Genomic DNA, 22,067 nt, shown 5'->3' with positions numbered 1-22,067 from the left:
CTGGACTGTTAACCACAAGGTCAGTGGTTCAAACCCATCAGCTGCTTCTCATAAACCTTGTATACAGGGTCACTATGAGTCAGAAGTGACATGATGGCACTTAACAACAACAAAATATTAGCAGTTTTAGTTTTACTGTGGTTAAATTATTTTCTGCCAATAAAAACAAAGAGTGGAAGTCTCAGCTGCAAAATTTCTGTCCTTTGTTTTTATGGGAAAATAAAAATAAGGGAAAAATTATTTTGGTAAAATAAGTTCCTGGTGAAAATAGACATACATTTATGACTTTTGAACATACTTTATAATTATACTGAATAACTTTTTTGATTTTTTTATTATGAATTCATTAGTGCCACATTCAGTATACTTCATGTTGTTACAATGATTGCAGTCTACTGTATTGAACCATCAGTCAGCAGTATTTACCTCTATTCATTTTTTTTCTATCTCCCCACACCCACCCACCCTGTAACCATTATAAAATGTTTCATTTAGCAAGAAAATCTATTCTTGGTTTCTGCAAAAAAAAGTTTTTTTGGGGGTGTGTGTGATAAATTAACTTTTATTTACTCTTACCATAGTCTTTTTTTTTTTTTTAAGGTTTTTATTGTGGATTGAGTGAAAGCTTACAGGGCAGATCATCAGTTTTACATTCAACAAATCATACACCTTGTTTCATTACAATGATTATAATCTCCTTCATGTACCATCAGTTAACAGTGTTTCTCTCTATTCACTTTCTCTTTTTTAAAAACAAATAAACAAAAAAAACCAGTCAGGCATGTATAATAATTTACATCTCTAAAGGGCATGTTCTTCAAATCAGTCTCCTGGCCACCAGCTTTTAGTCCCTCTCTTCCCATGAATCTAGAGTCCTCAGCCAATCCGCCTCTCTATGACCCTGTCTCTGGTGTCATTGCTGCTTTGGATAAAGTCTCGCATTCTGCTTGTGCTCTTTCCCCCTTGATGATCCTGGGGTCCTGTTTCTGGACTGTAAGATTAACCACTCCCCTATTTTAGTTACAAAACTTTTACCTTTACAATTGTGACAGTTGCAATTAGTTGTGATGACAATTATTCACTATTGAATCATACGAATCTTATACCCATATCTTTTCACCAGACCCATCTAGACAAGATGAAGATTATTCAGTGGGGACTCTTCCCCCCGTGCCCCACACTCTTAAACTATACTCCCTCTGGAAACCTTGTAAGCCAGTCACTTCATGTCTTTATCGCTCCCTTATTTTAGGTAGTCTATGTCTAAGTTACCCATCTACCTTGTGTACAGAGGAGATACCATTGATACTTGATTTGAAGACTCCTTCCCTCTCTGTTGGTATTTAGAGTTAGGTCAGGTTCATCAAATTGTAGCAATTTACACTTGTTTCTGTTATTAAAATTTTTTTTTTTTTTGTAATCTTCCTCTAGTCAAGTTCTGATTATCAAGCCATCAAGGCTAGCTCAAATGGGTACTCTCTGCAAGTTTGGGTGTTCTTGTGCATCTCCCCTTACTTCATTTCAGCTGAGTGCTTCACTCTCAGCTCTAACCCTCTGTGGCTATGTCCTTGTCCATGGGCTCAAGTGTCCCCAGGTCTTACCACACTTAAGAACAACCAGACCTTCCTCTTCTCTCTCTCATTTGCAGGTCAACAAGAGTCAATGGACTGTGGTTGTACTCAGCCCATTTCTTCATTTCTGCCTTTCCTCCTCTTTGACTCACCAGTAGACCAGTGTGGTTGCCAGCAAGCTTACACACCTATTCGTGTCTTCCCTTTGGATTTCAGTCTTAGGGGTTTGTCCTGAAGGAACTTGATTGCTTGCCTTGATGGTTTCCTGCTGAACAACTTGCTTATTGTTGTAGTAGCCAGTCATGCTAACATTTTTGTTTTGGGTTTTTCCTGCTGATATTCATTGAAGATGTATCTTTTGTTGCTCTAGCTGTTCCAGTCTGGTCTGTTTGTCTTTGCTAGTGGGAATATCCCATCTCAGAAGGTTCTGGATGGGACTCAGGATTCCACCTAAGGCCTATAGTCTGCAAAGGCTTTGCAAGAGGCCTATTTCACTGGGCAAGTTCTAGAACCCCTTTAAGTATTCCAGTCAGTTATAGGCTGAAGACAGGCTTGCAAGTTTTCTGTAATCATGTTTTCCAACATTCCTTTCTGTCCCACTCAAGTGTCTATTTTACAATAGTAGGCAAGGGAAACCAATATTTATAAGACAGTCAAGCATTTAGTATTATTTCTCCTCTTCAAACTATGCCTAGATCTCTGTATCACAGAGCCCTGTTGTTCCAAGGTTGAGCATGCATCACTATTTACCTCTGTCCCATTTAGGCCATGCAAACCTGTCTCATTGTTCCCCTATCTATCTTGTTCTTCCACCTCCTCCTTCTTATATTGCCCTCCCCAACACTCAAACTAAACCCCCCACCCTAACCCCACTGTTGTGGTTACCTTATATTCCATTAACTTGTCCCTCAATTTAAGACAGTCTATTTTTATCCTGTAATCTCCCTGACCTTTTCACCACCTGAATCTTTGTTCCTCTGTTTACCATTTTCACTGTAATTGCTTTGATCATAGACTGACCCCCTAGATCCTCTGTTCTTATAATTTTATTCTGTTCTTGACGCTTCCATTTGTCAACTGAAGTTCAGGGTGATGCTGCCATGTATGTCATTCTTTGGTTGTTGTCTGTTCTTGTTGGTTCTCAGCCCACAGAACTTCCTTTAGGATGTTTTTCAAAGCAGGGTTGAATGTTTTGATTATGCCTTCGTATTTGATTGACAGCTTTGCTGGGTAGAGGATTCTTGGTTGGAAGTTTTGTTTTTTTTTTTTCCTTTCCGGTCTTTATATATGTCTACCCGTTGCCTTCTTGCTTGTATGGTTTCTGTTGAGAGATCAGAGCTTAATCTGATTTGCTTGCCTTTGTATGTTACACTTCTCTTTTCCCTAGCTGCTCTCAGGATTCTGTCCTTATCTTTGATTTTGGAGAGCTTGATTATTATATGTCTTGGTCATTTTCTTTTAGAGTCTATCCTTCCTGCGGATCTTTTTACTTCTTGAATGCTTATCTTTTCGCTTTTCAGGATATTAGGAAAATTTTCTTCCAGCATCTCTTCAACTATCTCCTCTGTGGACTTGTGTGATTCTTCCTGTTTTGGAATGCCAACAGTTCTTAAGTTATTCCTTTTCATGTTGTCCATCATGAATCTTAGACCTTCTTCAGATTTTTTTTATCCTTTCTTGTACTTGCTCTTCTACCTTTGTATTGTTGAGAGATTTTTCTTCTAGCTCTCTAGTTCTGGCTTCTGTCTCTTCAATTCTACTCCTTTGCTCTTTCAGTGTATATTCCGTTTCTGATACTCTGTTAATCATTTGTACCTCTTTCTGTAGGTTTTGAATTGTTTTCAATGCTGTATCTATATTTGATTGTTCCTGTAGCGCTTTCCTGACTTCTTCCTTATCTTTTTCAACTCCATTGTATAATGTTTTGCTACATTTTATAATCATTTTTCTGAATTCCTTTTCAGACATATCCAAAGCCTGCCCATCTTCTAGAATGGAGTGTAGATCTACCTCCAGCTCATTTGTTTCAGTCACTTTACCTCTTTTCTGGACATGTGCTGATATGGTCATCTGTTTCTGTTTTTTGGGTATATTCAGGAGTTATCTGTGGCCATAATGTTTATGAATCGGCTGCTAACCTCAAGGTTGGCAGTTGGAAACTACTAGCTGTTCCGCTGGAGAAAGATGAGGCTTTCTGCTCCCGTAAAGATTTGCAGCTTTGGAAGCCCTGTGCAGGGTCAGCATGAGTTGGAACCGACTCCACAGTACTTAATAACAATGACAACAACAACAGTAGTTAGATGGGTGTGTATTTTAGTAATTTGTATGCTTTCTGATTGCATCTGGGTAGATGTGATCAGGAGATGGGCTTCCCTTTTCACTCTTCTTCCTGAGAAATCTTCAAGATGCCACTGTTGGTCATTATGATGTAACTCAGGATTTAATTTTCGGCTTGTTTCCTTTTTAGTCTGCCTGTTCTGCTCCACAATCCCCATTCAGGCCTTTTTCCTACTGATAAACAGTTCAGGGCCAGCTGTGGCCGTTTTACACTGCTGTTTGTTTTTAGGTGGTAACCGTCACTTTAAATTTTTTGGAGATCTGTGTGCATAAAGTGAGACACCAATGAACAGATACCAAAAAAAAGGTTTCCACACCTTTGTCTCCTTGGTTCTGTCAGGCATCCTTGGCTGCTCTGATCCTCACCCTGCTTGGTCTCTCCCAAGATGGTGGCTCTGGGAGCAGCTGAGCATCTTGAATTAGAAAGCAGTGAATTTCTTGCTTCTGCTACTAATTCCCCTAGTTGTAACCCTTCCAACCTTCTAGATATTCCTTTGTATGTGGTTCAGAGTTCTGGCACCATACCCTGAGTCTGCTTGGTCCTGTATTCTGTGTTGTTGTTAATGGAGCTCCTCAATGCACTTCGATCCACCATCTTGTTTGTTCTCCCACCTCCCATGCAAAATTTGTCCTTTTGTGATTGACTAATTTCACTCTGCATAATGTCCTTCAGGTTTCTTCCATGGTGTGCGTGTTTTGCAGATTCTTCATTGTTCTTCAGCATTGTAGACTAATTCCATTGTGTGTATTTATCAAAGTTCGTTTAACCATTCTTCTATTGATAGGCACACTTAGACTGTCTTTATCTGTTACTGTGAATAATGCTGCAGTGAACATGGGTGTGCATATATCTAGTTATGTCATAGCTCTTATTTCTTGACAATATATACCAAGACAAGGGATTGCTAGGTCATGCGGTATTTCCATTTTCTACTGTTTGAGAAAGCACCATACATTTTCGATGGGTTTTGCACCATTTTACAGTCCCACTAGCAGAGTAGGAAGGTTGCAGCCTCTCTCTACCTTTGCCAGCCTTGTTATTTTAAGTTTTTGTAAACTTTGCTATTAACTCTTGAGTAAGATGATAATCTCATTGCTATTTTGCTTTCCATCTCTGATGGTTAATGATCGTGAGGATTTCTTCATGTTTGTTTTCAACCTGAATGTATTTTTTGGTCAAGAGTTTGTTCATGTCCTCTGCCCATTTTTAAATTTGGAATATTTGTTTTCTTTCTTGTTCAGGCATTGCATTGTTCTTAAGAATTTGAGAGTAGTTCTTTGTCTGATTATGTCATTGCCAATCATTTTTTCACAGCCTGTGGATTCTCTGTTTACTCTTCTGATGAAATCCTTTGAATGCACATTAGTTTCTAATTTTCAGGAGGTCCTAGTCACCTATTTTGTTTTCTATTTGTATATTTTCAGTTAAGTTTGATAGTGTAGTTATGCAATATATCAGAGCTTCTAACTTTGTCTGTAATTTTTCATTGATACCATGTATCTAGATTTTACATTTAGGTCATTAATCCACGTTGAGGTCATTTTTGTACATGATGTGATGTATGGGTCTTTTTTTTATTTTTCTGCAAATGGATCATTTGTTGAAGCACATCATTTGTTGAAGATATAATCTCATCTCCATTTAATGTATTTTTACTTTGTGTTGAAAATCAATTTACCACAGGTGGATGGATTTACTTCTGTATTCTCAATTCTGTTTCATTGATATCTGTGTGTCTTTCATTGTACTAGTACCAGGCTGTTTTGACTATTGTGACTGTGTAGTAAGTTTTGAGATCAGGAAGTAAGAGGCCTTCTATTTTCTTCTTTTTTTAATAATACTTTGCTTATCTGGGGTCTGTCTCCTTTCTATTTAAAGTTAGTGATTAGTTTTTCCATTTCTTTGAAGAATAATGTTAGAATCTGGATTGGGATAGCATTATATTTACAGATTGCTTTGGGTAGTGTTGATTAATTCACAATCCATGAAATTATTTTCTTCCTATTCATGAGCAGGGTACAGTCCTCCATTTTTTGTTTCTTGTTGTAGTGTTTTGTAGTTTTCTTTGTATAGGTCTATTGTGTCTTTGGTTACATATATTCCCAAGTATTTCAACTTTTGTGTCGTATTGTTTTCCTTATTTTCTTTTCAGACTTCTCTATTATAAGTGTAAAGGAATCCAACTGATTATTATATGTTTATCTTGTTCTCTGTCATTTTTCCAAATCTTTTGATGAGTTCCAGTAATTTTTTGCAGATTTGTATGTAATTTCCTAAGTATTGGATCATATCATCTGCAAATAAAGTTTTACTTCTACTTTGCCAATTTAGATAACTTTAATGCCCTTTTCTTACCTTGAGCTCTGGCTAAGACTTCCAGCATAATAATAGGCGTGGTTATAAAGGTCATTCTTGTCTGGTTTCTGTTCACAAGGGGAATTATTTCAGTTTATCACCTATGAGAGTGATGTTGGTTGTTGGTTTTGTATATATACTCTAGATTGTGTTGAGGAATTTCCCTTGTATTCCTATTTTGTTGAGTGTTTTTATTAGGAATGGGTGCTCTATCAAATGCTTTTTCTCCATAAGTTGATATGATCATGTGATTTTTTTCCCCCCTCTTTTTTATGAATCACACTGTCATGATGTATTATGTTTTTGATCTATTGTTTGCTTCTCTTTGCTAGGATTTTGTTGAAAATTTTTGCATATCTGTCATGAAAGCTTTTGGTCTAAAGTTTTTTTTGTGATATTTTTGCCTTGTTTTGGTGTCAGAGCTGTGCTTCCTTGTTTCATAAAATGAACTTGAGAGTTTTCATCCTATTCTATATTATGGAATAGTTGGAATAGAATTGATGTCAGTTTTTTTCTGAATGTTTGGTAGAATTTGCCAGTAAAGCCAACTGGCCCTGGAGTTTTGTGGAGGGAGTTTGGAGTCTTTTAATGATTTGGTGAGTTTCTTCTCTTGTTACAGATCTGCTCAAGTTTTCTGCTTCAGCCTATGTTAGTTTAAGTAGGTCTTGTGTTTCTAGAAATTTGTCCATTTTTTTCCACCTAGATTTTCAAATTTTTTGGAGTACAATTCTTCATAGTATTCTTTTATTATCCTTTTTACTTTCTTTGTTCTGTTGTGATGTCATCCATAGTATTTCTTATTTGTGTTATTTGCATCTTTTCCTCTTTTGTTAGATTTTCCTTTTTTTTTTTTAATTCTTTCAGTAAATCAACTTCTTGTCTTGTTGATTCTTTCTGTTGTGCTTCTATTTCATTTATTTCTGCCCTAGCTTTTATTGTTTTTATTTTTTTCTTCTAGTGGCAGTAGGCTTACTTTGCTCTTCTTTTTCTAATTGTTAGAGATTTTTGGTTAAGGTGTTGATTTTGGTTCTTTCTTCTTTTGGTGAGTGCTCATTTATTGTTATAGATTGACCAGTGAGCATGGCTTTTTTTGTGTTCCAAAGGTCCTGATAAGTTGTGTTTTCGTTCACAATTGATTCAATGAATTTTTAAATTTTATTTTTAAATTTGATCTGTTACCCCGTAGCTTTTAAGCAGGGTGTTGTTTCATTTCCATGTATTTGATTTTTTTTCCCCTTGGTCTTCCTAATTTTATTGCATTGTAATCTGAAAAGATGTTTTGTAGTATTTTGATTTTAAATATACTGAGGTTTTCTTTGTGACCTCACATGGTCTGTCCTGGAGGATGTTCTGTGTGCACCTGAAAGGAAATGTATATGGTGCTATTAGTGGGTTGAGTGCTCTATATTTGTCTTTGAGGTCATGTTGGTTGATTGTGTTGTATAGTTCTTCTGTGTCTTTGTTGAATTTTTTTTCTAGTTGGTTTTTCCTTCATTAAAAGTGGCTTGTTAATATCTTGTACTGTTGTTGTGGAGTCATGGTGTGGCGCTGTGGGATAGATAACCCACTGGACCGCAAGGTCAGTTTGAACAGCAAGTTTGGAGGATCAAACTCACCAGTGGCTCCTCAGAAACCTTATTAACAGTCTCTGTAAGTTGGCAATGACTCGACATCAGTTAATGAAAACAAAACAACTATTATTGTAGAATCGTGTCTATACTCAGTTCTATTAGAGTTTGATTTATGTATTTTGAGGCTCTTTCATTTGGGGGCATAGATATTTATTATGGTTAATCTTCGTCTTCAGTCGAACCCTTAATTATGGTATAATGTCATTCTTTGGCTCTTACTTGGGTTTTTGCCTTAAAGTCTGTTTTGTTAGAGATTAGGATTGCCACTCATGCTCATTTTTGATGCAAATTTTTTTTCCATCCTTTGATTTTTTTATTTTATTTCTGTCTTTGTATGTAAGATGTGTCTCTTATTAAACATCATATTGAAGGATCCCGTTTTCCTATCTATGTGCTGCTCTCTGTCCCTTTACTGGCATTTAATCCAATTTTATCCAATGTAATTATCATTAGATCTGAATTGATTACTGTCACTTTGTTTTGTGCTTTTTAGTAATGCTGCTGGTTACTTTGCTTCACATTCTTTTTTGCACTGAGTTAATTTTGTTTGTGGGTTTTGTTTTCATTTTCTTCATTTCTGTAATGTACTTTTAAAATTTTGATGTGAAATTGTTTGCATTTTATTTGAGGCTACCTTATAATTATTTTCCTCTGTTTAAAACAGTGTGTTTTATCTTGAAATCTGTTTGACTTCTTTGTTATGTGTAAATTGTGTATCTACTGTATTCCATCTTTTTGCTTTGTAGTTGACTTCATTATACATTAATATCACTGTTTCCCTATATTTAGCCTTGTAGCTTTGTTTTTCTGTAAATACTGCTATATCTGAATTGAGTTCTGGGTGTTATTTTCATGTATATTATTCTCAGTTTATTGTCTGCTGTTGTTGGTTCTCAGTCCAGAGAGAATCTTTCATATTTTTTGTTAAGTTTGTCTTAGTTTACAACTTCCTTTAATTTTGTTATCTGAAAATAACCTAATTTCATCTGCGAAACAGCTGTGCTTGTTGATATATGATTCTTGGTTGACAGTTTTTTTCTTTGCACTTTGAGTATGCCATTCCTTTGCCTTCTTTTCTTTCGGGATCTGCCCTGTTTGGAATTTGTTCAGATTCTTGTCTGCTTTTCTTCTCATCTTTCATGATGTTATCTTCCAACATTTGTATGACAATTTTTTTTTTCCTGTGCTTTTTATTATACCTTCCAATTCTGGAATTTCGATCACCTGGATGTTATTCCTCTTCATGGTGTCCCACATAAACTCTTAGGCTTCTGAAGATTTTCTTTTTCTTTTTCTTTTTTTTTTTTTAATGTTTTATTGTGAATTATGTGATAGTTTACATGGGAGAACATTACCTTTACATTCATCCTATCGTATATCGTTACACTTCCTTGATTATAATCCCCCCTTGATGCATCATCATCCAACCAAAGGGTAAACCCTACAACCCTGCCACTCGGTCGTCAAAACACAGCCCCTCTCCCTCTCTGGGTCTAGAGACCCCAGCTGCTGCATCTCTCCATGTCATTGTCTCTGCCTCCATCTCTGGCATCACTGTTTCGCCGCTCTTCTCCCTTGATGGACTCAGGGCCTCCGCTCCTAGACTGCAGAGTTAATCACTCCCTTCCTTGCTACAGAACGTCTACCTTTACATTTCCAACCCTCACAAACAGTCCTGATAATAATTATTCACTATTTTTCACAAGAGACTTATCCACATTTCCTTTCATCAGCCCGCCTATACAGATTGGATACTTCTCAGTGGAGAGTCTATCTTCCTCCACGCCCTCTGAATCTAGATTCCTTCATGAAAGCTTGTAAGCCAGTCACTTCTTGCCATTGAAGCCTCCCCATTTTGGGTACCCAGTGACCAAGTGGCCCATCCCTGTCTACTCTGTGTATGGAGGGGGGGAGTGGGAATGTTCTTTGCTGTAAAGATTTGTTCCCTCTTTTGAGCTACTGCATCCATAGGTGTAAGTCAAGTTCATCAAATTGTATCACATTACTCTTTTTTTTTTTAACTCTTCTTTCGTCTTCTCATTGAGCTCTGGTCATCCAGTCACTGAAGCCAGGTCAAGTGGGTATTAGCTGCTAGTGTGGGTGTTCTTGAGCATATGCCCTCTCTTATCAGATGTGTGCTTCACTCTCCCCTCTCATCCTCTGTGGCTATGTCACTCACTCTGGGCCCCAAAGTCCCCAGGTTTTGCCACACTGCTGGCTAACCAGGTCTCTACCTGGGTTCACAGGAGTCTATTGAATGTTGTAGGGCTTAACTCGCAACTTTATTGCTGTTTTTACCTCACTTTCCCTTATAGGTGACGAACATGGTCACCAATCAGAGCATGTATTCCCATTGAGTCTTAGTCTTGGAAGGAGATTTGCTCCGGGGGGACCTAACCACATGCCTTGATGCCTCCTGGGTGGGCAACTTGCTTGTTCTTGTAGTAGTTTTCATTCTTTTTTCTGATTGTTCTTCTATCATACTATTCCTGAGATTCATCTTCATGCTCACTAATTCAGGCTTCCATTTCTTTTAATCGATTCCTTTGTCTTTTAAATGCATTGTCCATTTCTGAAATCTTAGTATTAATCTATTAATCTGATGGATTTCTAATTGCAGGTTTTTTATTGTTTCAAAACTTGCATTTATTTTGTCTGTTTGTCTTGTAGTGTTTCCTGAGTTCTTGTAAGTTTTTTTTTTTTTTGCAATCTCTTTGCTTCTCTTGATCCTTCTTTCAGTCTTTGTAGGTCCCTAAATATCATTCTTTTGAATTATTTCTCAATTACCTTTTCTTCCTCAGAAACATTTTTTTTTCCTTACCTGTGTCTTGGACATTTGTACCATTCTCCATTATTTCTTTGTGTGTGCTAAAATTTTCTTGTCCTTTGGGACATTGTGATGTTTTGATATTTAATTGATCTTATGTGTTGCTTTGTTCTTAGGTTATTACCATCTTTATCCTCGGGTGCAATTGCAGAGAAATGGATGCACTGTTCTTTGTATTTCCTTCTCTGCTTAAGGTTGGGTTTCACTGATATTTGCCATTATCATTGATTGGGTAAGCATAGGAACTGCTGTTGACTCTTGCCCAGTGAGTGGCTCTTCAGAGGGTATGATTGTGGCTAACCTGTCAGGTCTTATAGAGCAGAACCTCCCCCACCGCTGCCTTCACATACACATGTACACACACACACACACGAAAGCAAAATAGAATAAACAAGCCACCAACAATGAAAATAGAAAATAATAAAGGAGGAAAAAAGAATTATGAACAGACATGAACCAGAAAAAAATATATAACTAAGAAGAGAAAAGAGGGACAAAAAAAATGGAGCCATTGAAGATAAAGTAAAAGGAAGAAACAAAAATAAAAACAACCCTTAGAAAAAACAGGGAGAGGGAAGATTAAAAGAGAAACAGAATCGTAAAGATGAAGAGAGGGGAAATTAGAGACAGAAGAAAAGGAGGTGGGGACAACGCAGAGAGAGAAAGGATAACATTTAAGGGAATGGAAAGAAAAGAAGAGGAAGAAAGAATAAAGAAACAAAAGCAATGAGACAGCAAAAGGAAAAACCAACCCCATCCCAACGAAACAAAAACAGTGCAGCTGTTGGAATCAAAGAGTAGAAAACTCTGGCATTTCCTACCAACTAAGGATCTTACCAGATGGGTTTGTGAGCATGTGACAGTGGAGTTCCTTGCCTTAGATGGAAGTTCCTATCAGCCAAGGTGTTATCTATGTTCAGGGAACTCAGTCCAGAAGTAGGTCATGGAAGTCCTTGGTGGAATTTGCATCTGGGTAGAAGTTGACTAGTTAAATGCTGGTCTGGTAGCTTTTCAGGTTCTGTAGGTCCTAAGTTGAGCCCACCTGAATCCCAGCACCCAAATGGCACACAAAACAGTGCAGCTAACCTCCGCCGCATTCTGGCATAATTCTCAACCACGTGGCTCTAAACTTCAGGAGATCAGGGGCTGTTTTGAGGTAGATTAAGTTGTGCACTGATCACATCTCTGGTCACCAGGGAAGTGTGAGGGGAAAAGAAGACATAGTATTTTTACAGTCGCTTGTGTGACTCTCCTCTGACAGGTCACCATCTGTTGCCAGAGTTGTTCACAAAGGTTCAAGGTGGTCACACCATGGCTAGCCTCGTTCACCAGTCTTATTCTCTTGCCATCCCTGCTCAGCTTCTTCTCCCAGCAAGTACTCAATTTACTTCTCTGTCCTTTCTTCTAAAGTTCAGGGTTACAGAATTTTCATCTATGTCTATTTGGCCTCTTGTATCTTTGTTGTAGAGGGTCTATGTAATGTCTGCCTAGTCCGCCATCTTACTGGAAGTCCATACTACTTAATAAATTTTGAATGTACTTTGTAATTATGCTATATAACACTTTTTGTTTGTATTTGATAATTAAAGAATAAAAGTAACAGGTTAATTTTTACAGTTGGCCAGGTCTGCAGTTTTCTTGTGAGGCCTTCAGATAATACTCCTGGTGACTATTCACTTTATTTTCGGACCAATGAAAATATTCAGCGATTTAAGATATGTCCAACACCAAACAATCAGTTTATGATGGGAGGCCGATACTATAACAGGTAAGTTGTGAAAAATATTTAGTTTTGTTTTCTAAGCAAAACATATTTGATTTGTAGATAATACAGTGTGTCAGGTTGAAAATTATATAAAAGTTCTCTCTGGGTTTTCAAAATGACAAAACCTTTAATATAATAGTCATGTCTTAGTTTGGTGCCGTAAGATAAGCACTGGATTACTAACCAAAAGGTTAGTGATTCAAACTCATCTGTGTAGTAGGGTTGCTAAGAGTCAGAATTGACTCGATGGCACTTAACAACAATTAACAGTAATATCCAAATGTTTTTGAGACAGTGTCAAACATGAGTATAAATTAATAATGTAAAATTTCTTTTCTTCAAAATTAACTTTCCATATATGCTTTTTTGATTATGCACAAGCTGTTTGTTATAAAATCATTAAATCCATAAACATTGAGACATTTTATTAGGAAAAAGGATTCCTAGGAAGTCTTGGTGTGGCGCTGTAGGATAAGCATTGGACTGCTAACTGCTAGTCTGTGGTTCAGACCCATCATCTGCTCCTCAGAAATTCTATACAGGATCATTGAGTCAGAACTGACTCAATGGGACTTAAGAACAACAGAGAGCAATTTTAGTGATATACAGATGTTCAAGTTTTACCATGTAATTAGGGTTGTTCTCAAATTGTAATTATGGTTCCTATTTCTCAGCTTCAGAAGTTTTACTTGCCTTGAAACTCAAAATGAGAATTAGTCACTTAATTAGGAAAAGAACTTAATAGAGGAAGCTGTATGATAGAATGTGAGCATCCTCTTCCCCCCACTATATTCAGAAAGAAAAGGAAAGTACTATTCCTTTATATTCTTTCTGAATATAAAGGTATTCTCATAACCTATAACTCTAGAGTAGTATTGTTTTTGTCTTTGGAGGTTGACAAAATCTTGTTCTATAATATTGACATTTACTTAGTGGAATCTTTCACTACTACAGAAATAACAAGGGTAAATCAAAAGGTATTGTTATAGAGTCCTAGAAGTCATTTTAAAACAACAAAAAATCAAAGTATAACATTATTGTTTCTCAGCATATTTTCCATTTGTGTCTATACACTTCTGAAGGGACAGTGTTTCCATCTTTAACCATTCCCCAAAGAATTCTGCCCTCTTTGATTTATAGCAAGACAGTAGTTTTGGCATCCTCATGGGGCTCAAATTGTGTTCCTTCTCAGTGTTCTTTGAGTTTGGGATTTAAAAAAAAGGTTTTCAGAGTACTTTCTTGGCCTTTTCTCATCAATGTGGTTTTTATTACTCTTTAAACTACTTCATAATGAATCTTGGTGACTATTCTGTGTCCTTGGAGAAAGTTTATTAAGATAACCTTTTGGGAATCCCCAAAACCAGTTGTCATAACCATTTGAACAGACCTCTCTGTCTTGAATCCATCTTTGAGTTCTTCTCCCCTTTTCTTAAAGCATTTGATGCCTTTAAAAACTGTTGTTTTTTGTGAGTAGCATACCTGTAAACTTGTTACAAAGCCTTAGTGATTTTGGAACATGTCTGCTTGAGTTTTATTGAAGTTTAGTTATCCTGACCTCAAAATTGTTTTTTCTTTTTTCCATATTACTAAAGTATTCCTTTGTGAAGGTACCCAAATGAGAGTAGGACAAGTTCTTACTGAGAGGATTTGTCTGTAGCCTTCCAGTGATGGCAAAGTCATGTTTAAATATATTTTGTGTGAACTAAACCTATGCATGTGTGACCAGGAACCCTATTGACAATATTTTTTTACTTACCCTTGTATTCTGCATCTCAATTAGAATTTGTCTGAATGTTTGGCTTCTGAATGTGTGATGGTCCAGCAGCCTGTTTTCTGAAAACAAGACAAAACAAGTTGATGCCTTACAAATATCCACTGACTTCTGGCAAACTTTTGTCTTTAAAATACCTATTCTTGCAGTATATTAAGGGAAAGTTTCAAATTTAGGATTTAAATATGGAGGGCAATAAAATGACCTTCTGATGATAGAGAGACATATTTTTATATATTGAAAAGAATCCCTGGGGTACACAAATGATTATGCACTAAAATACTAAGGATTGATGGTTCAAATCCATCTAGAGATGGTTCAGAAGACAGACCTTCTTTCAAAAAGGTTTAAAAGGTTTCTGCTTTCAGGTCACAGCCTTGAAAATGAAATGGAGCAGTTCTCCTCTGTACACATTGGGTTGCCATGAGTTGGAATCAACTCGGACAGCAACTAACAACAACAAAATTTGTGCTAAAATACACAATTTTGTGATTTTTGTTTACCATTTTGTGTTATTTGTAATGTTTCCTGAATAAATTGGAACACTAACAGCAAGGAATAATTATTAGTACTTTGTCTCACTATCATCAAGAAGTTTTTCCTATGACCATGCGGTGAAAATCATACCTGTATGTATGGTTGCTTCTACTCTTTTCTTTCTCTATTTTTACCTGCTAGTTATATGGTTTAGAATTGTGGTGTGGTGCTTGTAGGAAAAGCATTGGACTGGTAACCACAAGGTTGGAGGTTCAAACCATCAGCCACTCCTTGGAAACCGTAAACAGTGTTGCTGTGAGTCAAACTACTTGAGGGCACTTAACAACCAGAAGTCATGGTTTATGGCCTAACTTTATCAGATTATTTTTTAAAAGCTGAATATGTAAATGTTTTAATGAAAAATTCATAATTTGCTTGCATTCATTAATTGCTAAGTAAATGTCATGCCTTTTCTTCATTCTCATCTCTCAGAAATAATGTTAAAGTTTTTTTTTTTTTAGTTTTTTTTTTTTTATGTCTTTAATCTTTTTCTCATGTATGATGACTCTTTTGAGTATGGTATTGTTGACTTGCCTCCCAGCTTGATGTGTGGGAATTTCACTTTCTAACTTGGGTACTTGATTACAAACCTGTATTGGGAACATACTGCTTTTCTAAAATAATGTAATGTGACTCTTATGGTCATGTATTTGGAAGTTCTGGACATTAAAAAACAGACTGCTAGTAATCCTTGCTAATAGGGTTCATGTTTATTTAATTTTTTTTTTAATGAAGCAAATTATGTCAATGTTAGTAATTTTTATTTAACAGCATTGGGGACATCATAGATCACTATCGAAAAGAACAGATTGTTGAAGGGTATTATCTTAAGGAACCTGTACCAATGCAGGTCAGTGATATTTTTCTTTTGGCTATAATTAGCATTTTATTTTAAAATGCATTTTGTGATATGTTTATGCATCCATTAATGTATTTAAAGTTGGATACACTTTTAAAACTACAGATGGTTCAGATTTAGAAAGTGAACTTAAAAAGAATCTCTTAGCTTTCATGTCTGGTGATTGTAGAAAATGAGGGAGTCCTTTGTGATTTTTTTGAGAATAGAAGCAGTGGTGGGAGCAGAAGACAAGTTGCATTGGGTCTAGGAGTGAATGTGTTGGAGACAAAAGAGGAGACAGCAAGGGTAAACCACAGTCAGGCTTATATCTAGGTAAGCTTGACAAAATAATTTAAAATAAAAACAAAATGATCAACTAGAAGAGGATTTACATTCAAGAGAGGTTTGTTTGTTTGATTGCTTTGGTGTCTACCTATGGTTTCCTGCTGAGAAAATCTCAGTATTGAGCATGTACTCATACTCAGGGAGAAGCCAGTAGTAAAGAGGAGAATGATGATCGAAGTAAAGGAAGGTTTAGTGACAAGATCTGTAGAAAGCAAGCAAGAATAAAATTCTCAATATAAGAGGCAAAATTGACTTTGAACAATTTGACTTGTTGAATACTAATTGCTTAATGTATAGGATCCCTGGTGGCATATAGTGGGTTATTAAGATTTTGAATCCTGGTGTGTCACTGTAGGATAAGCACTAAAATGCTCACTGCAAAGCTGCTGATTCAGACCCACCAGCTGCTCCTTGAAAACCCTATAAAGGGTCTTTATGAGTCAGAACTGACTTTATGGCACTTAACAACAAAAATGTATACTCAAGTGATTAGACTTTTTTCATAATATTTTCTGTGGTATGGTGGGGAAAGCATGTAATGGAGGTTTTAAAAAGGTACTTTAAAAGAGTAAGGAATTTTCGTATGTGGAAAATGGAAATGTGATATCCCAGGCATATAAAAGATTGGGAGAGAGGTTTTGAGGACTCAGATTAAGTTGTATGGTGACTTGTAATGTTTCTAAGTGTCTCAGTTTTTCCTTTGCCTAAAATTTTGGATGATTATAGCCACAAAAGGAGACCTGGTGGTGTAGTGGGCAAGTGCTCAGTTGCTAGCTGAAACCTTGGTGATTCAAACCCACTGGCCATTCTGCAGGAGAATAATGTAGCAGTCAGCTTCCAAGGAGTCTTGGAAACCATATTGGACAGTTTTACTCTGTCTTATGTCCTGTGGCGTTGCAGGCTAATGCATTGGACCACGGGGTTCACTGTTCAAACCTCACTGGCCACTCCTTAGGAACCCTATATAGGGTCGATTTGAGTCAGAATCAACTCAGCGACACTTAACAACAACATAAAGTTGATATAAGTCAGAATCGATTCAGTGGCACAGAAAAATGTATGTTCTAGTCATTGCAGTTGTTGCACAGGGAAATTATTATTATTATGAAGTGTTGCACAGGGAAATTATTATTATGAAGCTACATGTAAATTTCCACCACTCGTCTTTGTTTTGTCATACTGTGTGGTTTGCGTGTTGCTGTCATGGTGGTAGCTATGCCACAGGTATTTTAAATACTAGCAGGATTAACTATGATGGATATATTTTAGCTGAGCTTCTAGACTAAGACAGACTAGGAAGAAGGACACGACACGCATACTACTTATGAATGTTTAACCACTGAAAACCTTATGAATAGCAGTGGAACAACATTGTTCAATAGCAACAGGATACTGAATATTGAAACATGATGAATAGTACCAGAATAGTGTCAAGTACAGTTTGCCTCACTGTTCCTTAGATTACTGTTTGACAACTGAAGGGCCCTCAAATTGTTATTTACGGAAGGTTATATAATGCATTGAATGCTTCAAAGGGAACTGATGACAAAAAGCAGTTTGATTGCTATACAGAAGCTATATATTGATATTGTAGGCAATTATTTTGGCACAGTAGTGAGAGTAGAGTACAGTAAAAGTTAACGGAATCATAACACTCACCTTTTACTTCCCACCAAGCATTTACGTATTCAAGTAATACCCATTTTATTAATTAAAAAACCCCAAACTGATTAGATAGCATAATCCACTGACTCCCTTAACTGTGCTCAGGATCTTTAATCCGCTTATGAAAATAATTTTCACTTACAGTCCAGAGTACAGCTGTCTATTTGTATTCATCTCCTGATTCTTCTGATAATTATCAAACATCATGCTCTGTCAGTCTTTTCTCTTTACTGTTATGAACAGAAAATTTAGAGTTCTGAATTTTCAACTGTGCTCAATTAAAGCTAATAAAAAGTCAAATAAAGATGGCCTCATACTTTCTTTAGAAATACTGCTAAAAAAAATTTTTTTCTTTTAAGTAACACACTAAAAAAGCTGAAGAGTTAGATAGTAGATATGATTTATTTCACTATTGCATCAACCTCTAGGCCAAGGCTGGCAAAACTCTTTTGTAAAGAGCCACGTAATAAGTGTTTTAGCATAGATGAGCCATTCAGTTTCTGTTTCAATTATTAAAGTTTGCCTTTGTTGTTTAAAATCAGCCTTAGAGACTATACCTAAATGAGTGTTGTATGTGACTGTCTTCCAAGAAAAAATGAATGTATAAAAACGGATGACTTACCATTGTCGCTGCTCCTTGCTCTAGGCAATTCAGTCATTTTTATTATTTAGTCTTTTTTTTTTTTATTTGGGAATTGAATAGTAATGAAATAGTATGATGAAGAGATAGCAGAACATTTCAAGATATAGCAAAAATAAAGTGACTTAAAATCCCATACTGTACATTAGATTTATAAAAGAATCTAATGGCCCATGTAGATTTCAAATTAGATTGAATTTTGGACTTACAAAAAGTCTCTGAGAAAGATTAAAAGTTATAAAATGAAAATCTTTACAAATAATAAGAGCTGTTAAAAAAAACCAGTAAAAATGTAATTGGTGCAGTAGATCAATTGGTAATATTGAAGATGAACTTACTCTGCAGAGATCATTACAAAGGTATTCTTTTCTTTATGCTCTTACATAATTATTCTTTTCATTGATTTAAAAATTACCTTTGTTATATAAAATGATGTATTATAAACACAGAATTTATAAAGAAAATGGAGCCAGAGGCAAAACACAAAAACTTTACCGTGACACATAAAAAGATTGGGAGTCATTCCTGGTGCACTGTAGAATCAGCAGTGAACTGCGAACCACAAGGTCAGAAGTTCAAACCCACCAGCTGCTCCTCAGAAATCCTATACAGGGTCACTATGAATCTGAACTGACTGGATAACAACAAATACAAATACAGTACAGTTTTTTACATTTTATATAGTTGTTATTAAGTGCTGTTGAGTCGATTCCAACCCATAGTGACCCTGTATAGGGTTTTCAAGGAGCAGCTGTGGTGAGTTGAACCACCAACCTTGCAATTCAAATGACTTTGCAGTCTGATGCATTAGCCCACAGCACCACACCAGGAATCCATTGTATATAGTTAAGAATCCATAAATACTATAATATGTCATATTATCTGTTAAAAAATGTTTACATTTAGAAAGTGGCCATCAGAAGGGCTTCTGCTTACAAATTCTTGTGAAGTGGGTACAAGCTTATCTGAAATCACATGGAAAGTTGTTCTATCAATTATGGGTGTGAATGAGTGTGATTAGTATATAGGATAATTGGTAAACTGAGGGAAGTGTTAGCTAGTTGAAGAATTTTGTTTATTTTCAGTTGCATCTGCTCAGCATTCACCTAGTGATTTTCACAAATTCATTGTGCAAAAGCAAGCATGAATTTGCTTATTATGTCTATTAGATTTGGACAAATTCACATTTTCTAAACATTATTTACTATAAAATATAACTAAACTGAGCTTATTTGTAGTCTGTAGTTTTGGAAATTATTCTCATCAAGAGTTCATGAAATAATTTTGATACTTATTTTAAATTCAGGATCAAGAGCAAGTTCTCAATGATGCAGTAGATGGCAAGGAAATCTATAATACAATTCGTCGTAAAACAAAGGATGCCTTTTATAAAAATATTGTAAAAAAGGGTTATCTTCTAAAAAAGGGTAAGTGTTAGCTTTTATGACTAATAATTCAATTATTGTATTTTATAATTAAATTTAATAGACATTGTAAATATTGAGCATAAAATTTATTTTTATATGTATTAAGTTGTTTTGATGTGAATTATTATAGATTGACACTTGTATAGAACTTTAAGTGTAGTTCAAAATCTAGAGTCTAGGTATAAATTATGTTCACAGTGTTACCTAGGATTTTAAGCCTTATGTGTTTCCAATTATGTTAGTACCAGTGCATGTTAACTTGATATTTTCCCCTTGCCTCCAGCAGATTTTAAAAGAGATTCCTTGTGATTCTTAGAACATTCATAGTACTGATACTTTTATTTTATAAACTTACTTAGTGTGGCATTAAGATACACTGAGTTGAACAGGATTAGTAGAAGATTTTTTTTTCTTAAAATTGGGAAGGAATTTTTCAAGATATTGTTAGGTGTCCTCATCATTTATCCTGTACTGTAATTCATTAAAACAACAATATAAAAACAAAAATCGTACAGGTAAGTGAAAGGCATTTTTCCATTATATAAAGATTGTTGAATGGTTTATACTTTGTATTAAAAATTAAAATCATATAATTTTTTTTTCATTAAAGATAATTTTTTGATCCTAATATATATGATTTCACAGTTTAATGTTTAGCTTTTTTTTTAAACAGGCAAAGGAAAACGGTGGAAAAATTTATATTTTATCTTAGAAGGCAGTGATGCCCAACTTATTTATTTTGAAAGTGAAAAAAGAGCTACAAAACCAAAAGGATTAATAGATCTCAGTGTATGTTCTGTCTATGTTGTTCATGATAGTCTTTTTGGCAGGTAAGCAGTTGGTTTTTTCTGTCTGCTTTGGGATGGTTTTAATAATAAAAATCATATGTTCAGATTATTTCATGCTATAGCAAACCAATGATAAGAGTCAGCAAAAAATTGTGTTGGCCACGTTTGGCCTTTTTCAGCTTCACAAGGAGACAGGAGGAGAATCACCGACATGAATGAGCCCAAGGCTAATTCCTATCAGGCAGAAGACAAACATGCCTCCACCCTCCAGTCTTTTTTAAATATATTCTAACACCAACTATCCCTTCCAAAATACTACTTCTCTGCTGGATTTGCTAATCCCTTGTAATGGCCCCACAGAACTCACAGACAATACTCACAATTAATAGGGTTTATTAGGGAAGTTAACAGGGTAAATACAGGATTAGAAACAACTCACGATATAGCATTTGTCTGGTCAGTAGCTGCTCAGTCATACTGCATGCACAACTGTCTTTTTGTCGGCTTCAGGCATGTAGCCTCTTGGCATCTGCTCTGTTCACGCAAGTGATACAAGCTCTTTTAGCAGTGTGGGTAAATGTCCAAAGGGCCTATTCTCTACTCTGCAAGTCAGCCTTCTGTCCAAAAGCACTCAGCTTTACTTGACTGGGCCAGGCTGGTAAGCCTCTCTTCTGTCTCCTTGTGCCACTGACTCTGCTGCCACCTCCTTTCTACTTTGAGACCTTGCACTCCACTTGTGGCTCTTTTTTCTTCATGTCCCTGAGATCGTCTGTTCCTGATTCTAAGATGGCTCCTTTTGGATCTAACTGTATTGCAAAAATAATCAGTCCCCACTTTAGAGTCCTATACACCCCATTTGCATGAGTCCACCCAGTCATTTAGAGTCCTGGTGAGGCACTGTAGGAGAAGCACTGGATTTCTAATCAGCTGCTCCCCAGGATTTCTAATCAGCTGCTCCCCAGAAACCCAATACATGGCTGCTATGAGTTGGAACTGATTTGATGGCGCTTAACAACAACAATGCAAGCCTTTTGAATCCTGATGTGACATTGTAGGATAAGCACTGGATTGATAACAACAGGATGGGTGGTTCAAACCCACCAACTAAGCCTTGAAAACACCCTATACTATGTCTCTATAAGTCAGAACCAGCTTGGCATCACTTAACAACAACTACCTAATCATTTGATGATAATTACAAAGACCATGTTTACAGGTCAGTGGGAGACAGACCAGACTGTAACAATGACAGGAGAATGGGCCTAGGCTGCTGGGATCAGAAACACTACCTGATGGTACCGTGGTTAAGCACTTGACTGATGGCAATTCTAACCCACCCATCGGCTTTTCAGGAGGAAATACCTGGCAGTCTGCACCGTGGAGTTGGTTCCGACTCATAGCGACCTTGTACAGGGTTTCCGAGGCTGTAAATCTTTATGGGAGCAGAACGCCTCATCTTTCTCCCATGGAACTGCTGGTAGTTTTGAACTGCTGACCTTGAGGTTGGCAGACCGACTTGTAACCATTACACTACCAGAGCTCCTTACAGCCTAGGAAATTCTATGGGGC

The 22,067-nt window shown here is 36.3% G+C and overlaps 1 protein-coding gene across 3 annotated transcripts in view; it reads left to right on the top strand.

The window, feature by feature from the left end:
• Nucleotides 1-22,067, top strand: part of RASA1 (RAS p21 protein activator (GTPase activating protein) 1) — a 203,983-nt gene that overhangs the window by 131,262 nt on the left and 50,654 nt on the right. For all 3 annotated transcript variants that reach the window (XM_006873189.1, XM_006873191.1, XM_006873190.1), the window contains 4 exons: nt 12,340-12,490; nt 15,567-15,645; nt 19,590-19,710; nt 20,384-20,540. In XM_006873189.1, coding sequence (XP_006873251.1) covers nt 12,340-12,490; nt 15,567-15,645; nt 19,590-19,710; nt 20,384-20,540 — 508 coding nt within the window. The remainder of the gene's footprint in view (nt 1-12,339; nt 12,491-15,566; nt 15,646-19,589; nt 19,711-20,383; nt 20,541-22,067) is intronic.

Source organism: Chrysochloris asiatica, unplaced genomic scaffold (assembly GCF_000296735.1).
Source record: "Chrysochloris asiatica unplaced genomic scaffold, ChrAsi1.0 scaffold00227, whole genome shotgun sequence".
Classification (NCBI taxonomy): domain Eukaryota; kingdom Metazoa; phylum Chordata; class Mammalia; order Afrosoricida; family Chrysochloridae; genus Chrysochloris; species Chrysochloris asiatica.
This window is presented reverse-complemented; position numbering and strand designations above follow the sequence as displayed.